Source organism: Phycodurus eques, chromosome 2, assembly GCF_024500275.1.
Source record: "Phycodurus eques isolate BA_2022a chromosome 2, UOR_Pequ_1.1, whole genome shotgun sequence".
NCBI classification, from domain to species: Eukaryota; Metazoa; Chordata; class Actinopteri; order Syngnathiformes; family Syngnathidae; genus Phycodurus; species Phycodurus eques.
In genome coordinates this window covers 39,689,518-39,703,430 of record NC_084526.1, presented here as the reverse complement: position 1 = coordinate 39,703,430, position 13,913 = coordinate 39,689,518, and the positions used below count along the sequence as shown (strand labels likewise).

At 44.2% G+C, this 13,913-nt stretch overlaps 1 protein-coding gene across 4 annotated transcripts in view; it reads right to left on the bottom strand.

The window, feature by feature from the left end:
- The window catches only part of rnf111 (ring finger protein 111), a 38,819-nt gene extending 26,352 nt beyond the window's left edge, over nucleotides 1–12,467 (bottom strand). For all 4 annotated transcript variants that reach the window (XM_061670641.1, XM_061670642.1, XM_061670643.1 and 1 more), the window contains exons 1-2: nucleotides 12,384–12,467; nucleotides 5,262–6,217 (exon numbers count right to left, since the gene is read on the bottom strand). In XM_061670641.1, the coding sequence (XP_061526625.1) occupies nucleotides 5,262–6,138 (877 nt within the window). In that variant the 5' untranslated portion in view covers nucleotides 6,139–6,217; nucleotides 12,384–12,467. The remainder of the gene's footprint in view (nucleotides 1–5,261; nucleotides 6,218–12,383) is intronic.
- Nucleotides 12,468–13,913: the final 1,446 nt, after the last annotated feature.

Below are 13,913 nucleotides of genomic sequence, written 5' to 3'. Positions count from 1 at the left end.
AAAACTCCACTGTGACACAGTAAAACTGTTCCGGCATAAAAGGGATACAGATTTTCCATTCTGCTTGACCTAACAGTCAAACAGGACCAATAAAACAAAAACAAAACAAAAAAAAACCATTCAGAAAATCACTGATGGATTTTTAAAGAATTTATTAGCAAATTATGGTGGAAACTAAGTATTTGGTCAATAACAAAAAAGTTAATCTCTATACTTATATACCCTTTGTTGACAATGACAGAGGTCAAATGTTTTCTGTAAGTCTTCACAAGGTTTTCACACGCTGTTGCTGGTATTATGGCCCATTCCTCCATGCAGATCTCCTCTCGAGCAGTGATGTTTTGGGGCTGTCACTGGGCAACACAGACTTTCAACTCCCTCCAAAGATTTTCTATGGGGTTGAGATCTGGAGATCTTACGAAGCCACTCCTTCGTTGCCCGGGCGGTGTGTTTGGGATCATTGTCACGCTGAAAGACCCAGCCACATTTCATCTTCAATGCCCTTGCTGATGGATTTTCACTCAAAATCTATACATGGCCCCATTCATTCCTTCCTTTACACGGATCAGTCATCCAGGTCCATTTGCAGAAAAACAGTCCCAAAGCATGATGTTTCCGCCCCCATTTTTCACAGTAGGTATGGTGTTCTTTGGATGCAACTCACCATTCTTTCTCCTCCAAACACGACAAGTTGTGTTTTTCGAAAAAGTTATATTTTGGTCTCATCTGACCCTATGACATTCTCCCAATCCTCTCCCGGATCATCCAAATGCACTCTAGCAAACTTCAGACGGGCCTGGACATGTACTGGCTTAAGCAGGGGGACACGTCTGGCACTGCAGGATTTGAGTCCCATAGCGTGTTACTGATGGTAGCCTTTGTTACTTTGGTCGCAGCTCTCTGCAGGTCATTCACTAGGTCCCCCCCGTGTGGTTCTGGGATTTTTGCTCACCGTTCTTGTGATCATTTTGACCCCACGGGGTGAGATCTTGCGTGGAGCCTTGCGTGGTCTTATATGTCTTCCATTTTCTAATAATTGCTCCCACAGTTTATTTATTCACACCAAGCCGCTTCCCAGCCTGGTGCAGGTCTAAAATTGTGTTTATGGTGTCCTTTGACAGCGCTTTGGTCTTAGCCATAGTGGAGTTTGGAGTGTGACTGTTTGATGTTGTGGACAGGTGTCTTTTATACTCAAGTTCAAACAGGTGCTATTAATACAGGTAACGAGTGGAGGACAGGGGAGCCTCTTACAGAAGAGGTTACAGGTCTCTGAGAGCCAGAAATCTTTTTTGTTTGTAGGTGGCCAAATACTTATTTTCCACCATAATTTGCTATTCAATTCTTTATATAAAATAAATAAATAAATTACTTAAAAGGTGATTTTCTGGATTTTTTTTCTCATTTTGTCTCTCCTAGGTGAGGTATACCTATGATGAAAATGACAGGCCTCTCTCATCTTTTTAAGTGGGAGAATTTGCACAATTGGTGGCTGACTAAATACTTTTTTGCCCCACTGTATATAAGCATAAATATATTCTATAAATATTTTTTGAGGTCATGCATTATTCACTTTGACATAACTTGACTGGCTAGATAGTGGTTTTTGTGTCTCTATTATGTCTCTGTTACAGAACTAACTCGAGCTAGGATAGAAATATTGAGTCACCATAAGAAACAGTACATCAGATCCAGGAAGTCCTCGATTTATGAACGAGTTCTGTTCCTACGCTGGCAACGTAACACGATTTTCTGCGTAAGTCGGATTTCACCGTTAAAGTCGAAATTTACGTCGAAATACTTCTGTTACGGGTATCGTCCCACGTGATTGTGACAGCAAGCTCAGTGTGTGTGGGCAGGGGTCGATGTGTGAGTGAGACGGGACTGCGAAGGAGGAAGGAGTGCGTGCCGGTGCGAGTGTGTACAGTAGCAAGTGTAGTGACGGCGACCGGGGAAGAGTAGCGATTAGCGGAGAACCCGTTGACGTTGAATGTGCAGAGGAGCTAATAAAGCCATTAAAGCAGCAACTCGGTGCTTCGTGCCTTTATTGTTGCCGGCACCCAGCTCAGCTGTGCAACGAGAGAAGGGAGTTAACCCCTGCGTCTCCCGACCACGGTCAGGTGACCGTAGCAGGAAAGGTTAATATCATAATTTGTTTTGCACAGCGATGGTGTTTAAGTGTACAATAGTAAGCGTCTTGGCATGCAAATGAAGTTCATGATTCCCAAATGGGATTTCTATTCGGATTGTCCCTTGAGCACTGCTGCTTAGCACCCTGTGCAACTAACTGGGACTCTGGTAAGGCGTTCATGTGATTACAAATCCAACACTGATTTTACAGCCTAGACGGTAACTACTGCAAATAGGTTTGGTCAAGAAATGAAAACTATATATGACAAATAAGGCATTACTATCCATCCATCCATCCATCCATCCATTTTCTGAGCCGCTTCTCCTCAATAGGGTCGCGGGCGTGCTGGAGCCAATAGTACAAAAAAGGTTTGCCGGAAAATCTCAGCCTGCAAGCTTTGTAGTGTTCTACACGGACTAATGTTACGGCTGACTCATGCACCACTCTGTGTAGAAATAAGTTCCTAACCTGAACTCACAACAGCCAACTCTGCACACTCATTAGCTGACTCCCATGTCATTCACCAGGCCTAGCCCCACCTTTTAAAGCCAGACACACTCAAAGTCACAGGTATTTATAGTGTGGACCGTGAGGATGGCGAACCTTAGTGGACAACAATAATACCTGCACCTCATGTGCACAGTTTGCTGTTTAATAATGCAATATCAATTTTCCTCCCAATAATCGATCAGATAAACTGTAGAATAATTGATAGCTGCAGCTCTACTACATGCTGTCCACGTCACTGAACATCATCAGCTTACACAACCATACATAGTACACACTTTATCATACCACCAAATATTCTTTCTTACGTTCATGTAAAAGAATACTAATTGAGTTTTGACACTTTTAGAGTGCAGTATAACTAATTCAACAATGTTTCATACTGGCTGTGGTTTACAGTGGGGTATAATCGCACTATCACACTGATTGAAAGTTCTCGTACTTTATTAGAGCTTGCATCAAAATAAATAGTAGGTTCGAGGCATTTTGGGACATTGGTGGTTAGCGTGAAGAGTGGCTAGTCTTGGCTTGTTTTGTCAAATAGTGTAATGTTGTTGATTGGGGTAGGTGCGTTATAAATGAATACCCCGACAGATCCGTTCATCACTGTCATGATAGGAGCTCAGGTACACTTTGTGGGCGCTTGGCTCCCATTATCTCACACACAATTTGAACCCTGACGTCACCCTTTACTGGCCAAACAGGAGTCACGGCGTTGGATGTGGCTGACTGTCAATTGTTGAACAAACTGTCTCCTGAAAGCCTTTCTGACAACAGACAGCTGACATACTGATATTGGTGGTGGGTGAAAAATCTAGTAGACTCTCTGCTCATGTCAAGCTAAACTATGCATGATTATTTTGTAAAGGCCAAATTATTGTATTGGGTTTCTTTGCCCAGGTGTACTTAATGTTATGGCAGGTGATGTATAACTGTACATAAATGGAAGAAAAATACTTATGAAAGGTAATGACAGAATTATTTCAATTTGGTAAACCCAACCAAAGAGGGATATGTCTGAGAACATATCTGAACAAAAGCAAAAAAAACGTGGCAACATGATCCCATTTTCTATTCTTGAATGGACAGGCTTTTAATGAGATAATTTAAAATCATAGTGCACCTCAAAAAACCCATATTCTTTGTTATGTGACTGGGCAATGCGCTAACTCGTTCGAGACAATGACAAATTCATCCCTAACTGTGCAGTGAAGTACAAAATGAACCACATCAGCATTCTAAATTGTGATACAAATCAGCTCTAAAAGCAAGTTATACAACCTGTGTTGGCTTCTTCAACTGTTCATCGGCATATTGCTTCATTTTGCATAACTTCAACTAAAAAGCATTAGTTTATGCAGGACTGCACTTAATTTTGGCAACATTACAGATTGTGATGCCTGCAAGCAGCGTTATACTGCTTTATAACAATGCGTATCAAACAGTAGCATTAATTAAATTGCAGTGTATAAAACTAGGCTTTACACAAACAGGATTTTTGAGGCCGATCACCGATCAGCAAGTTTTAAAAAAACGATAAACAATCACCGATCTGATCACAAGATGGAGCAATGTGCCTATTTGACTTGTTCATTTATCGTACAGGAAGTCCTCGATTTACGAACGAGTTCCGTTCCTACGCTGGCGACGTAACTCGAATTTCCGCGTAAGTCGGATTTCACCGTTAAAGTCGAAATTTACGTCGAAATACTTCTGTTACGGGTATTGTCCCACGTGATTGGGACAGCAAGCTCAGTGTGTGGCGTGGATGTGTGAGTGAGACGGGACTGTGAAGGAGGAAGGAGCGCGCGCAGGTGCGTGTGTGTACAGTGGAAAAGTGTAGTGACGGCGACCAGGGAAGAGTAGCGATTAGCGGAGGACCCGTTGACGTTGAATGTGCAGAGGAGCTAATAAAGCCATTAAAGCAGCAAATCGGTGCTTCGTGCCTTTATTTTTGCTGCCACCCAGCTCAGCTGTGCAACGAGAGAAGGGAGTTAACCCCGAGGAGGACAACCTCGGCACTGGAGAAGGCGTCTCCCCTGCGTCTCCCGACCACGGTCAGGTGACCGTAGCAGGAAAGGTTAACACTTCGCATAAAGAAACTAAAAGACATAAAAAAATAAGATGCTGTACTTACCATTACTGCTGAGTGTGTGAAAAAAGGAGGGCAAAAAAGGCAAAGATACTCCCGGCGCACAAACACAGACAAGCACTATGCACTAGCTAAGCAGAAACACTATGGTGCTGGGGACAAAATGGCGGACGAGGGACGGGCGTCGTAAAGTCGAAACGTCGTAGGTCGAGTATGTCGTAACTCGAGGACTTCCTGTATATACTTGTGTACTGTATACTGTATCCATCCATCCATCCATTTTCTGTACATCTTATCCTCACAAGGGCTGCGGGCGTGCTGGAGCCCGTCCGTCACAGCTCAAATTATTCTCTAGCATTTTAGACAAACGTTAAAACACCAATGACCTCTAGGGGGCATTCACACCAGGTCACTGCAGGTTTAATGGCAAAATGTATCAAAGCTGTGCTAACCATTAAAACACACACACAAACACACACATCATCATAGATAGAGAGTGTAACACAGAACTAGTGCATCAAGGTCACTAATTACCTGTGGCTACCGCAGCACTGTTGGGCTGGCTGCTGCTGCTGCTGACATCCACGTACAGCTCATCCTCCGCTTCGGTCGAGGAGGGGGACGACGATCCGCTGCTCAGCTCCTCACTTGAACTACTTGTGCTATTGAGTAAAGCATATTTTCGGCGTGCAATTACTTCTCGTTTCTTCCTCTGCAGTAGTAGTCGCTCCTTTTGCTTCTGCGTACGCTGCCCTCCCCCAGGAACTGCTTTCACAAATCGTTTCCTATGCAGAGGCCGCCGACTGCTCAAACACGGTCGCTTCAGCAACACCGGCTCCGGCTCAGACCGCACCCACTTATGCGAGCGGGGCCGTCTCGTTCGACCCACAACAGGGCGAAGACCAACTCCGGTGGCTCCTGTTGTGAGGACAGGGGCTTTTTGTTGTCCCCCTGTTGGTCCAGCTTCCACATCCTCCTCAGAGCTCAGTGTATCCGAGTCACCGAATCGTAAGCTGGAGGAAGGGGACGAGGCACAGTCACTAAAAGATGACTCATGATTGTGCTCATCCTCGCTGGAGTGACGTAAGAGTTCTTCCCTGGAACGCTGAGGGGTCACAGCAGTCTCACTAAAATGGCCAACTTTAAGCGAACAGTCAGAAGGTCCTGCCTGTTGGACCTTTCTTTTTCTGCGGCCGGCAAGGCCTCGTTCAGAGTCTTTGTGGGACGCCGTCTCCCTCAAGGTCCGATGCCTCGATTCGGAACACAGGGTGGCAAACTCGCCGTCTCCCATTCCAATCACCTCCATGTTGGTTGGGAAGCTCTTAGCTGCCTCCATGGGCTCGGGGTTTACCAGCGGCTCCTTCAGATGCTCCTGTCTGCTGGAGGCCTCGGATGGCACTTCACTCTTCATAGTGGCAGCTCTGTCCACACCAAGCTAACAAGAGTGAGTGTGCAGTTCCTATGCTTCAAACCACTTCATCTCACAACACCTACAAAAGTAAGAAAGAAAAACAAGACAGTTAAAGTCATTGTGCTGAAAGCAGACTATTAGTGACTTCAACCTAAGATGCAATAACAAAGATGTAAAGGTACGCTGAATAAAAGACATTTAGAAATGGTCCGTTTTATTATCAGTGATAAATTCAGGGAGCGTGCAGCGATCCGCTTCATTATTAGATGACATGGAAAGTTAGTTGCTTTACAGAGCTACAGATGTGCCACACCCTAACGAGAATATCACAACAAACATCGAATTATCAGTTCTTACAAAAAGAGAGTGGAGCAAAGTGCTGGTCTTTTGGTGACTCCAAGAACTTTGGGCTCCAGTACTCTGGAATTCCCTTCCCGTGGAAATCATTATTCCCGTGTGAATAAAATTGACCTGATTTGAGAACTGAAAAAGCTTGAATTTGAGGCAAATATTCCCAAGGCAAAACAATCAAATGTATGCTAATATATCCTTAAGTGGGACAAGTGGCTTTATTCAATGAGTCATCGACTTGCGCAGCCAATGTGGTTGGATGCCACAATCACTTTGAATACCTGAGCCAATAGGGTACTATGTGGAATTGCTGTACTGCAGAACTCAAACTAGGACAAGCGTGTAGCAAAATGTCACACTAAAGAGGAACAGAATAGGCACCTTATTCTGGTAGAGATTTCACAGCAGCGTAAATTCTCCCAGATTCACACGACATACCAGCATGGTGACGTTTAAAGCACTTCTAAAATACAACAAAGATGTTGTCTCTGCCTAAAGTGTATGAGCCACGTTGAAAATACAGCAGAGGTATCAACAGTCCCTAAACTGTGACTAAAACAGAAAAATCTTTATACTGTAGCACAACAATGAAAAGAAATGACTCACACCAATCTTATGACCTTCAAGCATGAATTGCAGCATTCAAAGAATTTCTGAGGGAACATCTACTTTGAAATAATACTGATGTTAATACATCTCTATGCACTTGTTTTCACCCAGCAGTGGAATTTGGTTCAATTCAGTACAGTACTAATTCTGGGGCATATCCATTAAATAGGGCCCAAAAATATCTATCCCAGTTCGCAAGCCCGTTTAGGTATGAAACGACGTAGAACCGTGCGGTTCGCTCATGTATGGTAGCGCTAAACACTGGAGCTCTCTGTGCATTTGGTCAACAGGGAATTATAACTATCGTTTACAGAGTGGAACATAAAAGTGGAATGGGAAAAGGTGAGCGCGACTACAGACATATTTTTTACAGCATGTTTGTAATGTTGAAACTGGTTCGTTTTAGGGCAGATCCGTCTCTTGCAGTGCGGCAGCCCGCATCCAGCTCTAACTACTGCTGGGCCAATGGCGAGCCCAACTTTGTTAGAAAGACAACCAGTGGGTTGGCTTTTCCTGCCGGCATTTAGCCATCTCCCAGAAACAACAAATGACACAAGCTATGTCAAATGTGAATTTTAGTGCTAAGGGCCGCTAAGAAAACAGATGGCCAATTTTTGACACAACTTACTTAATGCTTGCAAACTTTTATTACCATGCCCATGAAAAGAATCATCATAGAGAATCGATTGGAACTGGAATCGAAATGAGAAACCGGAATCTGAATCATTCAAATTCAAATGATGCCCAACCCGACAGGTGAGTGACGTGGGAGTCAACAAATGAGTGTAGAGGTTAGCAGGTGGCTGTTAAATGGCTAACCGTAAGCCAGTTAAATGCCTGGGCATCAGTTGAGGCCGTAGAAGCCCGTGTAAGAATTTGCTTATTTCGTTACTATTTGCTCAATTAAGAAATTTAAAGTGCACCGACAACTGTATCTGTCCTTGTCCACTCGTGTTAGTATTAGAGTATGTTGTTGCTGCGAATGAATCAGTGGAGATTTGGCGTGAATAATTGTATTATATATATATATATATATATATATTATATATTATTATTAATTGTAATTATGGCTTTGAAAATGAGTGCAAAACAGACCTGGCCGGGATTCCACATACAGCCAAGGTACGGCAAGGGATCCTTGTTAAAGTAAACCATTTTAAACTAAAAAGAAAAACTTTTCTGTATGGAGATATGGCAGCTAAAACGTGTCAGTCAAAACGTACCATACGCTCTTACTGGTTCAATAGATAGTTTTCCCCCAAAAAATAAAATAAAATAAAAAACCTAATTTGATTTTTCATTTGTTTGACTATTATTTTGGAACAGAACAAGGAGTAACAATTCGATTGCGATTCACTAGTCACTCATCACAGTCAATATGAACAGTATTTGGGGTTTTACGAGGATGATTCCGGGCGCTACAATACGTCGTAACTAGCGGTGTTAGGCTATATTAAATTAGGTATCATCGATACCTCATATCTCATAGATGTGCTGCTGTGTCTGCTTTGCTGTACACATTGCACTTTATCATCTTCTTTTTATGTATGAAATGATCCCAAACCTTGGGCATTCTGTTTTACGCAACCTTTGCTCCCGACTGGCTATCATCATGCCAGCTTATTTCAACACTGAGTGCTGTGTGAGACTGCAGTAACATTAGTCCTGCAAAGCTTTAAGGCAGATATTTTGCATTGACTTTTTTTTGTAATCAACTTCATCCATCCATCCATTTTCTACCGCTTATCCGAGGTCGGGTCGCGGGGGCAGTAGCTTTAGCAGGGACGCCCAGACTTCCCTCTCCCCAGCCACTTCATCCAGCTCTTCCGGGGAAATCCCGAGGAGTTCCCAGGCCAGCCGAGAGACATAGTATCTCCAGCGTGTCCTGGCTCGTGCCCGGGGTATCCTCCCGGTGGGACGTGCTTGGAACACCTCACCAGGGAGGCGTCCAAGTGGCATCCGAATCAGATGCCCCAGCCACTTCATCTGGCAGCGGCTCTACTCTGAGATCGTCCCGGATGACCAAGCTTCTCACCCCATCTATAAGGGAGAGCCCGGATACCCTGCAGAGGAAACTCATTTCGGCTGCTTGCATTCGGCGTCTTGTTCTTTCGGTCACGACCCACAGCTCGTGACCATTGGTGAAGGTAGAAACGTAGATCGACCGGTAAATCGAGAGCTTTGCCTTTTGGCTTAGCTCCTTCTTTACCACAATGGATCGATACAAAGTCCGCATCACTGCAGACGCTGCACTGATCCGGCTGTCGATCTCCCGTTCCATTCTTCCCTCACTCGTGAACAAGACCCCAAGATACTTGTACTCCTCCACTTGGGGCAGGATCTATTCCATGACCTGGAGAGGGCACGCCACCCTTTTCCGACTGAGGACCATGGTTTCAGATTTGGAGGTGCTGATTCTCATCCCAGCCGCTTCACACTCGGCTGCGAACTGCTCCAGTGAGAGTTGGAGGTCACCGCTTGATGAAGCCAACAGAACCACATCATCTGCAAAAAGCAGAGATGCAATACTGAGGCCACCAAACCGGACCCCCGCTGCGCCAAGAAATTCTGTCCATAAAAGTTATGAACAGAATCGGTGACAAAGGGCAGCCTTGGCGCAGTCCAGCCCTCACCGGATACGAGTCAGACTTGCAATGCGGACCAAACTCGGACACCGGTTGTACAGGGACCGAATAGCCCGTATCAGGGGGTTCGGTACCCAATACTCCCGAAGCACCCTCACAGGACTCCCCGAGGGACACGGTCGAACGCCTTCTCCAAGTCCACAAAACACTTGTTGAGCGAACTCCCATGGACCCTCGAGGACCCTGCCGAGGGTGCAGAGCTGGTCCACTCTTCCACGGCCAGGACGAAAACCACACTGCTCCTCCTGAATCTGAGATTCTACTACCCGACGGACCCTCCTCTGTAGCACCCCTGAATAGACCTTACCAGCGAGGCTGAGCAGTGTGATCCCCCTGTAGTTGGAACACACCCTCCGGTCCCTCTTCTTAAAAAGGGGGCACACCACCCCAGACTGTCAATCCATAGGCACTGTCCCCGATGTCCATGCAATGTTGCAGAGGCGTGTCAACCAGAGGAGACCCCCACAACATCCAGAGCCTTGAGGAACTCCGGGCGAATCTCATTAACCCCCGGGGCCTTGCCACCGAGGAGCTTTTTAACCACCTTGGTGACCTCAACAACAGAGATAGGAGAGCCCGCCTCAGAGACCCCAGACTCTCCTTCCTCATGGGAAGGCGTGTCGGTGGCATTGAAGAGGTCTTCGAAGTGTTCTCCCCACCGACTAAACACGTCCTGAGTCGAGGTCAGCAGCACCCAATCCCCACTATATACCATGTTGATGGTGCACTGCTTCCGCCTCCTGAGACGCCGGATGGTGGGCCAGAATTTCCTCGAAGCCGTCCGGAAGTCATGTTCCATAGCCTTACCCAACTCCTCCCATGTTTTTGCTTCAGCGACCACCAAAGCTGCATTCCGCTCAGCCAGCCGGTACTCATCAGCTGCCTCAGGAGTCCCACAGGCCAAAAAGGTCTGATAGGACTCCTTCAGTTTGACGGCATCCCTCACCGTTGGTGTCCACCAAGAGGTTCGGGGATTGCCTCCATGACAGGCACGGACCACCTTACGGCCACAGCTCCGGTCGGCTGCATCAGCAATGGAGGCGCGGAACATGGTCCACTCGGACTCATTGTCCCCCACATCCCCCGGAAATATTTTTTTTTTTACTCGTAAGACAGTCATTCTGTTGTTAGCAGTTGTAGTCGTTCTACTAGTGCGTTAAATTGTCTTACTAGTGAGGACAAAACCCATACAGTGGTGCCTTAACTTACAAGTATAATTTGTTCCATAATCATTCTCAGAACTCAAAACACTGGTATCTCAAATCATCTTTGCCCACTGAAATGAATGAAAAGGCCATTATTCTGTTCCGGCCCCACTTGAAGGGTTATAACACCGCAAAATCATTCCTAGTTTCGTCAGCCCATCTATGGCGTCTTGTGCTGTGTGTTAGCATTAGGCTAGGAGCAGCAGTTCTGTGGTTGTTTTAAATACGCATGAAATGGTTTAGTCTGACAATAAACTTCAATTGGGAGTGGCAATAAACAGCTAAAAACTTCTTGGATTTTTGCTCACAAATCTATGGGAGAAAAAAAAACGGCCAACCTTGTTTATTGCAAAACACCTAAGTCAGGTCACTCATAAACCACTGTACTAATACATGCACCATAGATTGGATATTAAGCATATCTAATAAATGCTCATGCAGCCTCCCATATGCATTCACCCTGTATCATTTGACATGCAAACGAGTTGTGTGCCAGTCTGAAGGCTACCAACTGGAGAATATGTGTAAATGGCGTACATTTTTTTCCCCCTCCCCAAATCAGCATCAGAACTCACAGGACACATTCTCTTCATACTATGATTAAAGATGTATCCTCACTTAGATCAAATGACGATATACATGGCTAGTGACGCGAGAAGCAAATGTTTTCATAAGCACTTGCAACTGTAAAATAATTCACGATGTGCGACTGTGAAAGCAGTAACTGGGTCTCTCGATCTGGTTTAAAAATAATAAATTTAAAAAAAATTAAAAATGGAATTAAACGCACGTAGTTTCTTAACTCAAATGTGAGTCATAGCTTCTAGGGCGGTTGGTTAACAGTTACTATCGGCTGTCCGAATATCTCCCACAAACGCCGTCGAATCCACTATTAACTTGTTTTCGTGTAGAAACGCAGGAAAAGGAACTAGCCACCTCCTCGGAATGATAATTTGCGACATGAGTTAATAGAGACAAAACTAGATGGGGGAGCTAGCAGCCACTTAGCCTGTCACATACTAGTCCACAAAGAACACAACAAAAATTACACAGCTCTGTTTCTACATGTTTAATTTAAAAAAACGCGTCTTTCGCTTCGACGGACGGGTTAAATCCCGGCCGAAAATAATGAAACGAAACGCATATATCTCCGTTAACACTAGCCGTAACTCAGCGGGCCTCCACAGAAGTCGCAATTGTTAATGGCTGGGATTGTGAAATTGACAACAGTCCCGATGAGAGCTGAAAAGCTGCATCGAAAGCAATGGGCCCTGAAGGGCTACACGCTAAGCTAACGTAAAGGCGAGCTCAACTCCACTGAGCAAATAGACGATTTTACACCAAAATCTAGAGGAGCGAGCGTCTCGTTTCAATCCCACAATGATAGAACAACATCTCTAGTGTATGTCTACTAGATAAAATAGAAATATCTCACTGATAGCCCTCGACGAAGTTCCCATTCCTGACTCTCGAGTCGACACTGTTGTTTACCCAGCAGGTCGTCTGTTCGCTCTCGCTGGCTACAATACTGGGCTTGTATTCGTTGCCGCACGGAGGCGCCAGATCGCAGATAGCCGTTTGCGACACTTTTACGACAGTGAGTTTCGTCGACCGAGGCACAGCCTGTGACAACCGTTTTCTCCGTAATTATGTCTTTTCACGTCTTTATTTTTTTCATTGATTGATCACAAACACTGATCAAATGCTGCCAATTACTCATCGTTACATATTAGGATTTTGAGGACCGTCATTGAGGTTTTAACCCTACCGGCGAGAACTCAACCTTTCTGCAAACACTAGCGCGCCCACTGGTGGTCATTGCGAGACCTGGGTGCGACCTTAAATTGAGGGGAATAAATCCACTATTTCATCCATATAGTCGTTTTTTAATAGCAGCAATTCTCCAACTTTTTACACCTAGAACAACCCCCAAAAATAAGGTGCTCTCAAAGTACCGCCATCATGACCAACGTCAAAATACAGTAGCATGGTAGGCCTAGGTGTTCATCAAGAACTAGACAGGTTTTATTCCTAAAAAGTATATTTCATATTATGTATGCCACTGCAACACAGTGCACAGTTTGAACATAAACACTGTTTTTAAAACTGTAAGTACTGTCCCTGTGAAGTGAAAATAAATGATAAATTAGACACACCACTGTTTTAGACACGCCCGCCCCCCCAAAAAAATCTGAAAAACTGAAATGGTGAAAAACTGTTTTACACTATAGTTCCAATTTCAGTTCTACAATGTTCCCATCCTTTGCACATTTTTAGCAATTATCTACAAACATGTATAATGTATTAGACACAAATCTTTGAAGTCACTTTACATTATCTTTAAATAATTGTTCAGTTAAAATGTATTGCACTTAAAAGTTAAATAAACATTTGACCTAAATAAATGATAAAATGCAAATGTATTGAACTTAAAAGTTAAATACAACTGAACTGTACTGAGGCAGTTTTTTTTTCATGTACCACTAGAGGGAGCCCGCATACCACTAGTTCTACCTATGTACACCCTGGACTGGTCGCCAGTTAATCGCAAGGTACCTACAACCATTCACGCCTAAGGATAATTTAGAGTCTTCGATAAATCAAGGGCTTTATGACAAGCCGTTTGAGCATTTATTCGATATCTTACTAGTGGGTTGAATTATGAATAAAAACTAGTGCGCTGTGAAAAAAACACTCAAACGGCTTTATGTTATTTATTCACTATCGTTAGCCTAATGGCATAGTTTAGCACTTTTTTTTAAAACAGGAAAAACACATTTGTAGCAAGCACATTGCTATTGCTTCAGTAATAGCATTCATTTAAAAAATGTCAATGTGCTTGCTACAAATGTGATTTTCTTGTTTTCGGAAAACTGTTAACTATGACTTTGTCAACTACGCTATTATTAGGCTAATGATATGCTTGATAAACAGCTTAAGGTCCACGTACTACAGTAGTGTGCTC